General features: G+C 46.1%; 1 protein-coding gene and 1 non-coding gene across 2 annotated transcripts in view; one reads left to right on the top strand and one right to left on the bottom strand.

Annotated features, from left to right (window-relative positions):
* Positions 1-13,401, bottom strand: part of carmil2 (capping protein regulator and myosin 1 linker 2) — a 51,196-nt gene extending 37,795 nt beyond the window's left edge. The window contains exons 1-5 of the mRNA XM_088938702.1: positions 13,359-13,401; positions 12,285-12,379; positions 7,304-7,354; positions 3,658-3,717; positions 805-926 (exon numbers count right to left, since the gene is read on the bottom strand). Of these exons, the coding sequence (XP_088794828.1) occupies positions 805-926; positions 3,658-3,717; positions 7,304-7,354; positions 12,285-12,379; positions 13,359-13,401 (371 nt within the window). The remainder of the gene's footprint in view (positions 1-804; positions 927-3,657; positions 3,718-7,303; positions 7,355-12,284; positions 12,380-13,358) is intronic.
* trnak-uuu (transfer RNA lysine (anticodon UUU)) lies at positions 4,409-4,481 on the top strand. Its single transcript has one exon. It is a non-coding gene; the product is annotated as a tRNA-Lys (tRNA).
* Positions 13,402-14,752: the final 1,351 nt, after the last annotated feature.

Below are 14,752 nucleotides of genomic sequence, written 5' to 3' on the forward strand. Positions count from 1 at the left end.
CACACACACACACACGGTGACTCAGTGCTGTGCTGTGGTTCGGGAGACGTGACACACAGAGGGGCAGCTCCTGCCTTTCTGCTCGCTGAGTGAGTGTGAAGCACTGAGGATGTCTCCCTCCCGGAAATCAACACTGGGCGCCTTCTGACTAAACACTGTGAAAGCACCATGGGAGTCTCCAAATGAATTTCACTTACAGCTCTTATTAGAGGATCGTGGGAGTATGGAACAAGCTACTCAAGCAAAGCTTTTCAAGCCAGTATCCTGGCTTCTTTCAAGCAGTGGCTGGATGAGATCCTCCAATCAGGACAAGAAGCATTCTTTACACAAAGAGGGGTAGGGGTCTGGAACAATTTAATTAGCCACGTGGCCGAAGCCGATAGTCCAGTGAGAGAAGCTGCTGCATGAGATACTCGGATAAAGTGACTTCTACCTACTAAACAAGTTAGATTGGACAAATGACGAATCCCCTCGCTTGCAAACTGTCTTGCCTTCTACTGTTCTCACATTAGCATCATTTACATGAACTTTCCTGATGCTTCATGATTACATGGGACTGACCAGCACTTGCTATTTTCGTAAGTATATTAACATGAACCGTGAATGAATATTGGTTATTTTCAAGCTTTGTTCCGAAGGGCCCCTGTGTGTGGTTGCTGGGTGCCTGAGGCAGTGGAAAAAGCCCAGCTCACACACTGTGTGGGCTGTGCAGGACGCAGCTCTGTGGGTGCTCAGCCGAGCCAGGATGTGGGGGGGGGGGGGGGGGGGGGGGCGAGGTTAAACGAGGGAAGAGGCGAGGCTCACCCTGGGGAGGAGTCCGGGAAGATCTTCTTGAGCGAGGCAGTGACATGACTGACCATGTGCTCCAGCTCCTCCAGCGACATCAGGGTGAGGGAGTAGCACAGTCTGTCCGTCTCGATGGCGACCTGCAGCGGACAAACACGCAGGCACAGAGGCACAGGTGGAGGGGCTGCGCACACGGGCGACCGCTGCACATTTCAACGCCAGCCACGAAACCAGACTTCGTTAGGTGGGAAACTTCGCTCGCGTGGGAATCGGAGAGGGTGCGGAGCTGCGAGTCCAATCGCACCAGACGGGAATAAAGGACTGCAGGGATTCTAAACAGAGCGGCCAGCCTCCCTGAGGAGTCAGGGCGATTCAATACAATACACCCTACAGGTGTCTGTCGCTGCCGATGACAATCAGACCTGAGGAGGCCTCTGCTCTCTGTAGTCCTGATAACATCACTATAGGTGCAGTGGCTTCCTGTTCTAGTTTCGGGCCATACAAACTACCCCACGGAGGCAGTAGCAGTCGGGACAGAAGCATATCATACTTAAAGCTGACAGGTCTGTACAGTCTTTCAATACAAATCACCAAACAACACTGAATTCCTAGTCATAAGACCAAATACAGCACCAGCAGGCACGATAGCATCTCAACCTGCCAGTATCGGTGAAGCAGGACAGAGGTCAAACACGTGTATCATCATCTGCAGGGAAGAAGAACGATTTTTGGCTCATGATTACAAATATTGGTTTCTTGTTCTTGGCGATGAATTTTAAATGCCCTCTCTGGGGCAAATGTTGTTCCGTAAAAAGGTCAAGTCTCTGCTATGGACTTCCTTTACCTCTAGTGCAAAAACTGATAATAACTGCTTCAGAGACCAAGGGAGATTTTTACTTTTTCGTGCTGGTTATGTTACAAATGTAGTGATTTATTTGCTTTAAAAGACTAAAGATGGAGTGAGTCTACTTCACCGTGCCGTCTAGGCCCTGTAGTGTACAGGACACAGGTCATCAAGCATTTTTTCGGAATTAATTTAGTAAAATAAATCTAGTGATTCTAATCATTACAATAAATACTATTTAATTAAAATCATTTCTGTTTTTCTCTGCAGCAGATTCTGATTAAACATTTCAGAAATCCAAAGTTTAGAAGCAAAAGTCAAGTTAGTCTTAATTTGGAGAAACACAACATGAAGGTTCAGTGTCAACAAGGAATATTTCTACCATGGAACAAGTAATAGGTTTATTCCATGCTGAAAAAAAGAAGAAAGAGAACACAACGTTTCGGCCGTGGAGCCTTCTTCAGGTGTGGAGAAGAAGGCTCCACGGCCGAAACGTTGTGTTCTCTTTCTTCTTTTTTTCAGCATGGAATAAACCTATTACTTGTTCCTTTGCAGCCTACGCATGCTGACGCAGCTACCCACCTGAACATATTTCTACCATACTCAGTACCTAGCATATTACTTTTCAATTAGGATGGGATATTTTAAAAAAATGCATCTATCAGACATTTAGATCATAACATCTTCCCTGAGCCTATATTGTGATGTGAATTTGCAAGTACTAATTCTTTATAAAATGTTTAATTTGACCTAAAAATGAATGCGTTTTCCCCAAGTAATCTACGTCCTGTGTACATCTTTTTTAGGTTTTAATGAACATTCGCAGTATGTCTGTCATATTTCTGAGAATGAATATACTGTAAAGTACAGTCTTTAATTTTGATGAGCTGTACATTCTCCCGTCCTCAAGAAGGCTTCTGCATAACAATAGGTAATACAAATTAATTTTAATTAACATTCTTCCGTTTTTAAATGGCTACATGTGAACAGCATTGCCATTGTATTTCAAAGGTCTTTGACCAATACAAAAATGTACAGTATGATTGCATTTCAAGGATACTTTGTAATTACATCAGCTTTCTCTCAAATGTGAAGTGAAATTAAAGAGGTATCTAATTTTGCTCATTGCAAGCAAGTTGTAATCTTTCTCACAATATAAAACCAGCAGACAGGAACTTCCAAGCAACATGACCACAGCACAAGCTTCTACAAGCACTGTTTATCACAGCTCAATATCCTTCCAATGGTGCAGTTTCGTGGAACTCAAGACAGACCACAGCCAATTGACTTTAAAAAAAAAAAACTTTTCTTCAAAATGGGTCAAAAATACCAGAATCTCAGAGAAACACTTAAGCCACCCACTGTGCTAAATCTCACAAACACACCTTTCTAGAGATGCACAGCAAGAAGGAAACATTTTGGACCAAAATGTTCCACCTACATTAAATAACAGTAACAAATATAGTAAGGTCGCCGAAAGGTCGACTTGCAATAAAGTAATAGAATGTCTTGCCAGAGGGCAACGAAACCAACCAAGCATCTGTACAAGAGCAAACTGGAGTTGTGGAAACATGCAACATAAATAGCAAGAAACAAAACTGGGCACAAGGCACTCATTCACAGTGAAATGGATTCCTATATTCTCCAAATCAGGTATCAAAGATCTCATATTGTGGTAATCCTTTAAGTGGACATATTCAGGCTGGGCTGAACCCACTCTGCTCAGACTCTGACCTGTCACCCAGCTCCTCTATCACTCTTATCACTGTCCCGGCCCCATCGCTATTTTCAGGATCTCCAGCTGAGTGTCAGCAAAAGCTTTTGCTACATCCACATGTGACAGACACCTTAACGTCAGGGGCTAAACAGGTCTCAGCAGTGGGACCCCTGTGCGCTGGCTTTATCAGTAGACGATTTATTGAACCAGTGAGCCACCTAAAGTACTGCACACCAATGATGGTTTATTCAATGTTAAGCGCCCCCAAGGTGCCAAGTAAAACAAGCAGGCGAGTGAATGAGCAGCTTACCTGGTTGAAGTTTCCAATGGTGATGGCGTATATCTCCAAGTAGCTGAAAGAGCTCTCCACCTGCGGCCAGAACGAGGACACGGGCAGAGCTTGTTACACAGGCAGCGCAGGCAGTGCTCTGGCATTGTGAGTCACGCAGGTTAATGAGTGAGGGAAAGAGGAAGGGGAGAGAGAGAGCACGCACGAGAGAGAGCGTGTGTGTGTGTGCGCGCTCAGGACAGGAGGGCAGAGCGGAGCCTTTCCTGCTCAGAAGAGGTCTGCAGGACGGGTCAGGCGAGAGGAGTCCCTGAAACAGACCCCCTGCGTGTGAACCTGGGCTTAGAGCTCCTGGGCTGTTGGTGCTGACCGGGCCAGGCAAGGAATTTTCAGTAAAGACACAATGCGTTATGAGTTATGAATGAAACCTGAGGTTTGCTATTGTTCTATATCAGGACTTTAAAGAATAATATAAATCCACATTTAGTCTCCAGCGGTGGGCGAGCATTGTGAGACCACATCTCTGACACACATTTCCTATGATGACATTTTTTGGGGAAAAAAAAAAGCCTATGCTAATTTTTAACTCTGAATTTCAAAACACTTCATTCCTGATTTCAGCTGCTTTCTAGATGCTCATTTCTACATCAGTGACAGGGGTCTGTTCAGTATTGTGTCTGGGCAGCATCTGAACACAAGATGTGGAGACTGGAGCAGTGCTGCTGCCTAACAGAGCTATTAACACAGCAGCAGGGCAGGGCCAGGCCAGTACAGAGCCCGGATAGCTCAGTCGGTAGAGCATCAGACTTTTAATCTGAGGGTCCAGGGTTCAAGTCCCTGTTCGGGCGACACATTCCTTTTGGGCGGAGCTGTGGCACTGTAGCTAAGGATCTGGGCCTGTGGCTGGAAGGTTGCCGGTTCAAATCCCGCGGCCGGCAGAGGAATCCTACTCCGTTGGGTTCCTGAGCAAGGCCCTTAACCCCAGCTGCTCCAGGGGCACTGTAAAAATGGCTGACCCTGCGCTCTGACCCCAAGCTTCTCTTCCTGTCTGTGTCTGTGTGTCTCATGGAGAGCAAGCTGGGGTCTGCCAAAAAGACAAATTCCTAATGCAAGAAATTGTATATGGCCAATAAAATGATCTTTTCTTAACTTACTGGGAGAGAGCAGAGCTCTAAGGTATACCAGGCTGCTGTTGTTAAGTGATGTTGGTGGACCAGTAGGTGGCGCACTTTCCTTCTAGACCACAATTTTCAAGCTCCTGCCCCATTATGGTAGGAGCTGCCGTCCTTTAAATGAGTATATAAAACTGACTTGCTTAACATTCTGCTCCTGATCTGCTGTGTAGTGGGACTGGTGGGACTGGTGGAGCATACTGGTTGTTGTACATCACTGGTGGGAGAGTGGCGGCAAGTTCCGTCCTATATACGAAGCGTTTTGGGATCTAATGCAATGAAATGAGAGCAACCATTCTCATCAATGCCCACTTTTGAAAGTTAATGACTTGCTACGTTCAACCTTGACAAAGACCTTGAGCTGTTTGCATTGTGCAGCGAGATTGTTTGCTATAGTTGAAAGATAACCTGCTATTGTGCCGACTGCTGATTAGTCTCTGCCTTTTTTAATGAAAGCGATAGAAATGAAACAGCTCAATGTGCAAAACTGGATTTACACCACAGTTCCAGTTTATTCTTTCTATTTATTTCCTAGACTGCAGAAAAGGTGAATTCCTAAGTTTACTGATTTAGCGAAATTCCTGAATGTCCTTCTTACCGTACATGATTTATGGCACATTCTGCTAGCCATGCAAATCCTTGAGGATGGGGACTCTGTGGCTCATTTGCATGGTCCTGTTGTGCTTTGTTTGCCCAGTGAAAGCCCTGGCCATGACTGAGAAGGCAGGGCCGGCTTCTGTGATCCACGCTGCAGAGCAAGCAGCTTGCAGTTGCAGTGCTAAGTGAACCACAGTGATCTGTGCAAGAACTGTGCAAAAACGCCCTTTCACAAAACCCCTACAAACACAGTTATAGTTACAGACAAGAGGACCCGTCAAGCTTGTGGAGAGTCTAGTAGCTAATTGAATGGAGGATCTTCTCCAGCCGTTTCTTGGAAAAAACCAGGCTGGAGATCATGGCTGGGAAGTTTGTTCCACACTCCCACAACCCTTTGTGCAAAATAAAACTGCCACAAATTTACAATGCACTTCTCTGTCTCCATCTGTGTTGTCTGATTCGCGTTTCTCTGTTGGTTTTGAGTGAAGTCACTGGGCTGACATCAACATGAAAAAAGACAAACTCTCACACTTTGCTTCATTAAGACAGCAAAGTTAGCTCCTGGCAGCTGAGGTGCCTTGATAACATCAGAGAGGTGGGCTGTGCAGAGGGCTGATTCCTGTCAAGGGCTTATTATTACAGACAGCTGTTAAAACCCAGAAAGGAAGTGTGCTGCACCCACAATGCACATGCTGTGCCCCTGTCGCAACAAACACTGGTGTCTGCCCATAGCAACAGCGCCAGACAGCCCTAAGGAAATGAGCAAGACTCCTGGTACACACACACAGATCCACTTCAGATTTCATCCCATTGTCCAGACTGTGCTGATAAAACCCAAGTGGTTCTCATATTTTGAGTACACAGTTCCGTCTCTGCAAATTGGGCCAAAATAAATGAACAAAGCTGAAATGTGTAAGACTTTATCAGGTGCAGGATAAGAGCCAAAAAGCTGAACTAGACCAGAGTGCCGTGCCTAATCTTTGTCCCCTGCTCCAGTAGTGCAGCAGGGATTCTGCAAACATTATCAGCCACACTCTACACCCCTCATATATTCGATTTAATTCCAGTTTTACTGAGTTTCTTGAAAAAGAGCTCTTACATAAAGATGTATTACTGTTAAAATCTGCTCAATCAGGAATTTCTTCGGCAAATATTATTGGGGAAAAAAAAGAGGGAAATCTTTGAACACATTAAATCTCGGGATTGGGACTATGCATTCATCTCCTAACCGCTCCTTCCAGTTCAGGGCTGCAGGGGAGCCGGAGCCCATCCCAGCAAGTAACAGGCGCAAGGCAGAATAAACCCAGGACAAGACACTAGCCCATCACATCATTTTAGGCACACACTGACACAAAACACCAGGGCCAGTTTGCCCAGAAGCCCTTTAGCCTACTAGTACGTTTGTGAGCTGTGGGAGGAAACCTGAGCACCCAGAGGAGAGCCATGTGACCGCGAGGAAAACATCCAGACTCCACACAGATAGAATCCCAGGTCCAGAACTGACCCAGGGCACCAGAGATACTGGGCAGCAATGCCAGCCACTGGGACTGGAACTAGAGCTTCCTAAAGCTCAGCGCCGTTCAGGAATTTCAGCAGGGGAGTTCTAAACCTGAACACTGCCCCCTATCGGTTGTACAACTACTCCATCAGTTGTCGGTTGCTGAGGTTAGAGGTGCAGGTCACAAGTAAAGTGATTTCTCTGTCTCCATCTGTGTTGTCTGGTCGCACCGCAGACGGGCAGACTCGCCACTGCTGTGAACTATAACCACCTTCTTATTCAGCCGCACACACAGGTAACGTTATTTATAGGCTAATTTGAAATATGACGCGGAGAAAACAATTGGATAGATTGAAATAACGGGAGAAAACAGTTTTCGCCCCATTTGCGCCGATTTATTTACCTTGGCAGGCAGCCTGTTGTGGAAGACGTATGCTCTCCATAGTGTCATCACCTGTAAGCAAGACCAAAAAAAAACAAGCGTTGCAGCACCAAGTTGTTTTGTTTTCAAACAAAGCAATTGTAAGCAAAAACGCTTTTTAAGTTGTCAAAACAAAAATGACCTTGGGGGTGGAAAACGAGGCCTCGTTTTTTTTTCTCAATGCTGACCACAACAGACAAGGCCCGAAAAACACCTAGAGTGTTTTTCAAATTTACAAAGCAAAATAAAAGCTAATCTCTGTCACAGCCCGCTGCAACTCGTTGCGACTGCAGCTCCTGCCTGTTTACAGAGCTCCACCTGGTGGTTTAAATGGATCAGTGCAGCCGGAAAATCTAGCCCGCCTGCTGGTCTCATTGATTGACGGTACCGAGATTAATAATAATTTGTTCAGGTGGGTAGCTGCGTCAGCATGCGTAGGTTGCAAAGGAACAAGTAAAGGTTTATTCAGGTGAAGAAGGCTCCACGGCCGAAACGTTGTGTTTTCTTTCTTCTTTTTTTCAGCATGGAATAAACCTATTACTTGTTCCTTAATAATAATTACTTGAACTGCAAACACATACATAGCTTCCAAGGCAGCGCTGTAAGAAAACGGTGGTATGGTGGATTGCTCTGTATATTAGTTGCATAGAAAGGCTATCTACTGTCTCTTCATGTCACAATCCAGGCTATAATTATTGATGCAAATTACCCACCTGTCCCTTATCTGGGAAAACACTGGTAATCCTGGTAAGGGTAGTGGCAATAAGGAGTCTATCCTGGAGGTATTGGGCACAAGGCGGGACTACACAATTTAAACACAATTCAGAAGCCAGGCCTACATGATTTAGATCATGGGAGGGGCCAGGAGCACCCGGAGAATAAACGCAACATTCCAGTTCCACACAGAAGGTTCACCAGGTCGGTATCGAACCCGGGACACAAGAGCCGTGAAGTTGCAGTGGTAATGACCACACCATTGTGCATTGTGCATGGACACCAGTCCATCGCAGGGCAGACAGACAGACACTCTCAAACTCACAGCAGGGCCCGTTTTCCCAGAAGCCAATTAAGCACTCAGAGGAAACCCACGCAAACATGAGGAGAACATACAAACTCCATACAGATAGAGCCCCAGGAATTGAACCCAGGGCCCCAGTGTTGCGAGGCAGCAAAGCTAACCACTGTGCCACTCTGCCACCCCATGATAGTATTCATGTTTTCAAATTTGGGCTGTCCTTGAAGATCTCGATCAATCGGGCATTGTTTTGTTGAACAGCAAATACTATATTTTCAAACTTCAGTTTGAATGGCTAATCAGTCCATCTTTTATTTGTCACAGACAACTTTCCAGACTTCTACAGCAGTCCATAATGCTGTCCAGGAACAGGTGAGCATGTGGAAACGGAGGAGAGGAAAACGAAAACCCCCCAGAGGGAGGAAAGAAACCTCTGGGGCTCCCAGGCCTGATGGTTGCCCCCCCCCCCGGCGATGGGTTTGTGGTGCATTAATCAGAATAAATCATACAGGAATGTACTTATTTTGTTACTTGACGATTGTTGGGTTTTGTTTTCTTCTAGGCCTTGGCTAAAACAGTTTTTTTTTAACACAAGCAGTTTAAAACTTGGAAATAGAAAAGAGAAACTCTGATTATCCCTACAGAATTCCACCTGATGGCCTGGGAAAATCAGGTTTTAAAGGAATCATCTTATAATCCATATCATAGGCAGAGAGGAGTAGAAGTGCCTCTGGGGATAGTCATGTCAGTATTAAGCATGTGCAGTCCAAAAGTAATCTGGGAAGAGTCTCAGGTTAGTCTAATTAAGCAAGAGATTTGTCCAGTTGGTTCAGGAGTGCTAGCTGGTTAGGCTTTATCCCTGCACTGGATAGAGCAGTTCAGAAAGTTTGTGGTTGTGTAGTTCAGGAGTCTCCAGCCCTGGTGTTGAACTCCTGCACTACATTTTATAATCACATCTTCATTATAATTGGAAGCCACAACAAACTGTTTATCCATTGAGAAAGTAAAATGTTCAAGGAAGAGTACTCTGGCCCTTGAGGGATTAAGGGTATTTGGATTTGGATTTTCCTTCCAAATGATCTCCTAATTGCTTCATTCAACAAACCAGCTGCTTAATTGATCACAGTTAATTAAATTGATCCAAGCCTCATACCTATAAAAGCTCCCGGACGGCAGGACTTCCAGTCCTTCCCTTTAATTACTCAAATGAAAGAGAAATGCTGTGGATGGAGAATAACGGACACTGATCCAGCAGCTGCAGCCTGGTTTTCCTCAGAGGTGTCCCAGGCCCAGCCTGGTGTGAGTGTGTGAGAGTGTGAGAGTGTATGTGTGTTTCTTACGATGAATATCTTTCAGGGTTGTGGTGCGTTTGAAGTGCAAGCATGTATCCGTCCAATATGGATCGGCCACGTCCAGGTGAGGATTGAAGTATCCTGGAGTTAGTTTCTCCTGAAAGAATGGGGCGTGAAAGTAGGATTACCTCCTGCGTGGGATGACAGTCTGTCACCGAGCACACGAGGGGATAATTTAGACCCGCTGATTATTCTACCCAGGACAGCATCCGAGTGGGGAAGAAACTGGAGCACACACTGGGAACACAGAAGGCACCACCATCTGCCATCGAACCCAGGACTCAAGAGAACTGTGAGGCAACAGTCTTAACTGCCACACTATGTCAGTGTCCCCCTCCTAAGCAGCAAACATTAGTTTTAGTTATACGTTATATCATTTATGGAGATGTGAATGTTAATTATCTCCAGCGGTTTCTCAATCCAGAAAAAAAACCTTTTGAGATGCTATTGCCATTCTTTCTGAATCTTCAGCAGTTGAGGAATGCAGTTTATCTTTAAAAGCTGCAGAGCTACGCTGGCCCAGGACCAGGAGTGAGGATCGCTTGTACTGTATGGTTCTAAGGCACCTCTAGCCCCTCCTCATTCTAGATTGTATTTTTTATGCCTCTGGTTTCTCATCAGGTGGCATGGTGGAGCAGTGTTTACCCTGCAGTGCTGGGGCCCTGGGTTCCGTTCCTAGGATGTTGTCTGCGTGGAGTTAGTGTGCTCTCCATGTGTTCTCATGGGTTTCCCCCTACAGTCCAAAGACAGACTAGCGGGGTTGGTTGACTTCTGGGAAAATGGGCCCTGATGTTAGTGTGTGCGCCCTGCGATGGACTGGCGTCCTGTCTGGGGTGTATCCTGCCTTGCGCTCGCTGCTTGCCAGGATCGACTCAGACTGTCTGGCGTCCCCGTGCTGGATAAAGAGGTTTAGAAAATGGATGAATGGGGGATTCCAGGCCGTAGATCACTGTGGGCCATGCCTGAAAACCAGGATGGGAAACCCTGAGGTGAAGGGCTATACTGTGCGCGGACGAGGAACAGTAACTTTGTGGTACTCCGCGTTGTACAATAATGTCAGAGAGCTGATCCAGGTCACAAGACACGGGGACTGTGGGGAGAATGTACAAGCTGCTGCAGTTCTTGCACTCTAGGGTGATGGGGAAATAGGTCAACAGTGTTCTGTACCTGTTTACCGCTCCGTTTTAATTTAAATGGGTGGTGGGTCATAAACCCAACACAAATGCTAATGTGCACTATTTCCTTGAAGAAATCTTTCCATCTTTAAATTCACCTGCACTAGGCAATCTGCTTAAAAAGGAAGCACACAAATAATCATTTTTACTGCTTCCTACCCTAGATCACAGTAAAGCAAGACTTAAACCAGAACTGAACGTGAAACGAAGAGCTAAATGCAGAAAAGCAGATTCCAGTCAGCCTTGAGAACGGGGTTGAGGGAGTCAGTTAACTTGCCAACGGAGCCACAGAGTGCATTCAGCGACGGGCTCTGAAGAGAAGCGAAAACGCAACAGCTTTTTGGAGAGGAAGACGAGTTTCTCTTTCAGGTTACTTGACTGGCAGCCATTGTGGTTGGAGCCATGACAGTCCCGACTCTCGCTGTGCACCAGCGCCGTTGAAAGCAAAGGGCCCCGCTCGTTGTCACAGCCAGCCCGAGTGAGTCACACCCAGCGTCTCCGAGCCCCAAAAGGCGTGAGTCACTCGCTGTACCTGGGGGGGCTGCTGCCGCTCAGACAGCCCTTCTGTGGAGCGCTTTCTTGGCGTTTTTTCCCCCTTCCCTTCTCTCTCTTAAAAGCGTATCATAACCAAAACAGAAGTGAAGCTACCAAAGCAATTGGAGAGAGGTGTCCCCAAAACAGCTCTCTACCCCCTCCCCCCTGCTCCCCTGATTCACCCTCCGCCTCGCCAGCACCCCCCATCTCTCTCCAGCTCAGACGGCAGGCAGGGCCTCGTGTGACAGGGTGTTTGATGTGTGCAGCGGCAGCATGGACTGAGCCTGCACTCTAACTGCTTTTGTTTTCGGCAGTGTGGGTGTGCTGAGAACAGCTGGCTTCCAGGAACAGCACAGGCCTCCTCCTCCTCCTCCCTGTGGCCCCCGGCACGCTCCGGCTTACAAACCGGCAGTGCCAGACATGTGACCTGGATCTTGGAGAGCTGGCTCAGCAAAATGACAAAAGGTACAATGTTCTCACATTTTTAGCAAGAGCATACTGGAACGGCCCCCATTCTTTACCAGTTCCAGTGAACAGCTTACAAAAGAATAAGCAGGAAATGTTCAGTCGGCTCACTCAAGAGTGAGGCCTTAACACCTGGAGTGTTCAACATTTAAACCTTTTTCCCCGAAGAAGCCTGCTGACTTCAGTGTGTTCCGTTCCTTTCTGGCTCCAGGAACACTGGAGGGGCAAATGAAGAAGATATTCTGACGTAGGTGTTGTATGTGTCAGCAGGCCCCAGCAGATTTCAGTCACTGGAACACAGCCCAGTGCTGTTCATCTTTAATAATTAACTTAGACAGCTGCTGTCTGGGGACCACGACACTGGTTTTGGATGGTGCGGCTTGACAAACGCAGGAGGCGGCCCCCAATGTGGAGTCTCTTACCAGAATCCTCTCGTCAGCCTTTGCCCTCGAGTGGTTCTGCTGAACTCTCCACATGAACTTGATCTTCTGGGGCTTCAGGGCTTTAACAATGCTGTCTTTTGAAGAGAAAAGACATAGGGCCAAGTTAAATTCACAGCGGGGATGGAGAGATAGAGATCCTCCCACACAGGGCCAGACCCTGTGATGTGAGGAACTTCTTCCCATTGGGAATGTCTCAGTCTCTGTCCAGGTCCGCCTGCCTTGAAACCACACAGTAAAGATTCTCTGTCCTCACCACTTTAAAATACGTGATTACATTTTCATGTTCTGTCAATAAATGTGTAGATTTGCGCATGGGGTTTGTAGTTTTCCCCATGGCTTACCAAGTGTTACCGTTCTTTTATGATTTTACTGTGAATGATCACAGAAAAGGTATTTTAAGCCATGCTCTCAGGCACCACTTCCCTGAGATTGAACACTAAAAAGCGGTCTGGGAGATAGAACTCCTGTCACACACCGAACGTCTCAACACGCAGTGGCAATAATCTTCTGTGCAAACTCAGCTTCGCTCTTGCTACCATGCTGACCCAAACATGCAGAGTAAGCTAAAACACAAGAGTGCCACATGATGACAGTGCATACTGTTTAAACGGTTTCATAACCTCGGGGGGGGGGAACCTGTAAATTAACTACAGTTCTGAAGGAAGGCCGCGTTAAGTTTTAACTTCACAGAACAGTGTACGATTTTGAGCTCCTGTCTGCCTTTTTAATAAAGAGTACTTACCTCCTAGCTGGAGCGAATATTGCCACCCTTAATCACACACAGGTGTTTAAAAACTCTGAAGAGAACTGGTTCCAGGCAATGAACTGTACACGACTACATCGATGTGATTACACGCTTCATGCGAACGGAGCGTTCTTTCTGAAAGAAGTGCAACTTTTGCTTTACCTTCTTGCAGGGAAGCATCACCCACTGATACCTCGTTTCGCTTGCAGTGGGCGACTCCGAAAGCTGGAGTACCTAGATGGCAATTAGCACTGCCTCTGTTTCTCAGCGTATATTGACACGATGCGTTGGAAGAAAAGAGCCCTTACCTTGCAGGGAATATGGGATTTCTGCACTGCTGTTGGTAGCCATTGTTGCACGAATCTGTTTGCAAGAAAGCACAGCCACTGGCAGACAGCTTTGCTAAGGTGAGGCAGAGACTACACATCCTGCTACCCAAACCACACTCAGAATGAAACACTATTGTCTGAGAGAGGAAGTGACTCCCCCGGGTGCACGTCACCTCTTGGAGCGCTCTCTCTCTCCCCGGCAGGGTGTGTATGTGTCAGATCAGTTGTGCATGAGGGCACGCTAGGTGAACAACACTGCCCTGTGAAGAAGTTATTGAAATTCCTCAGCTGCCAATCTGTTTGCTGTTCAAGAGATTCACGGTACTGTCGGTACATCATTGACTTCTGTGTGGTTCATACGGGGCGCTTGAACACATCATACAATCGTCTCGGGTATCCAGGGGAGGACTCTTGAGATCATAAAACACATTCTAACAATCTGATGTACCAAAGGAGATCAATAGTCTGTGGCTCATGTCCCAAGGCACCAATCCAATATGGCCGTCAGGAGTGAGGTCTTGAGAGGTAATCCTGCCCCACACTATCCATCGTCACCAAGCAGCCTATCCTGGTGAGGATACAGCAAGCCAGGACCATTCTGAGAAACAAGGTGGGACTAGTTTGAGTACACAACTAATCTTTTCCTAATCCCTGGATGAGTCAGTCCATCATTGCAGGCCTTGGATAGAGGTTGCCCATCAACTCATTTGTGGGTGTGAGAAAACCAGAGGTCCTGGCAACAACCCACATAAGTACAGGGACAGCTTGCAAACTCCACATAGATGCCCAGTTAAACCCAAACTTGATGCTCCAGTGTCACATTACTGTAGCACCCAGTTGCTAAACATAGTAAAAATGCAGCAACTAGAATTGTGCTTCACTCTTCCTTAAACAGATGTTTTAATATTTAAATCAGTTTACAAAATTGATTGACCATGATCGCTCATGGGTCAAACACCAATATCCACAAAAAGCTATTTGCTGTTTATATTTATAATTTAACAGCATGTCAAATATATGGTTGTAGCGAATACCAGTTTGCAAAGCAGCCTGATGATAGTGGCAACTATGGGGATAAAAATAAAAATCCATTTTCTATTTGATCGTTTCCATCAATCCTAGGCAAGCAGTCATCTGTGAAGACCCAAGAGTGCAAAAATCTTAATGCTTAGGGATAAGTTTTTATCTAAATGTTCTAAATCGCTATCATGATTCATCCTTGTGGGACTTCTTGGGTCCATTGCAATTAGATTATCTCTAATGCCTTCCTTTATTCCTTTTCATTTCTAAAGCAAATGTTTTTTCAGGTGTACATGTAACTTAAATTACTTTATAGTTATTATGAATACAAACTACAGTAATGTAATGGTTAT

Source organism: Atractosteus spatula, chromosome 21, assembly GCF_055471065.1.
Source record: "Atractosteus spatula isolate fAtrSpa1 chromosome 21, fAtrSpa1.hap1, whole genome shotgun sequence".
Taxonomy (NCBI): domain Eukaryota; kingdom Metazoa; phylum Chordata; class Actinopteri; order Semionotiformes; family Lepisosteidae; genus Atractosteus; species Atractosteus spatula.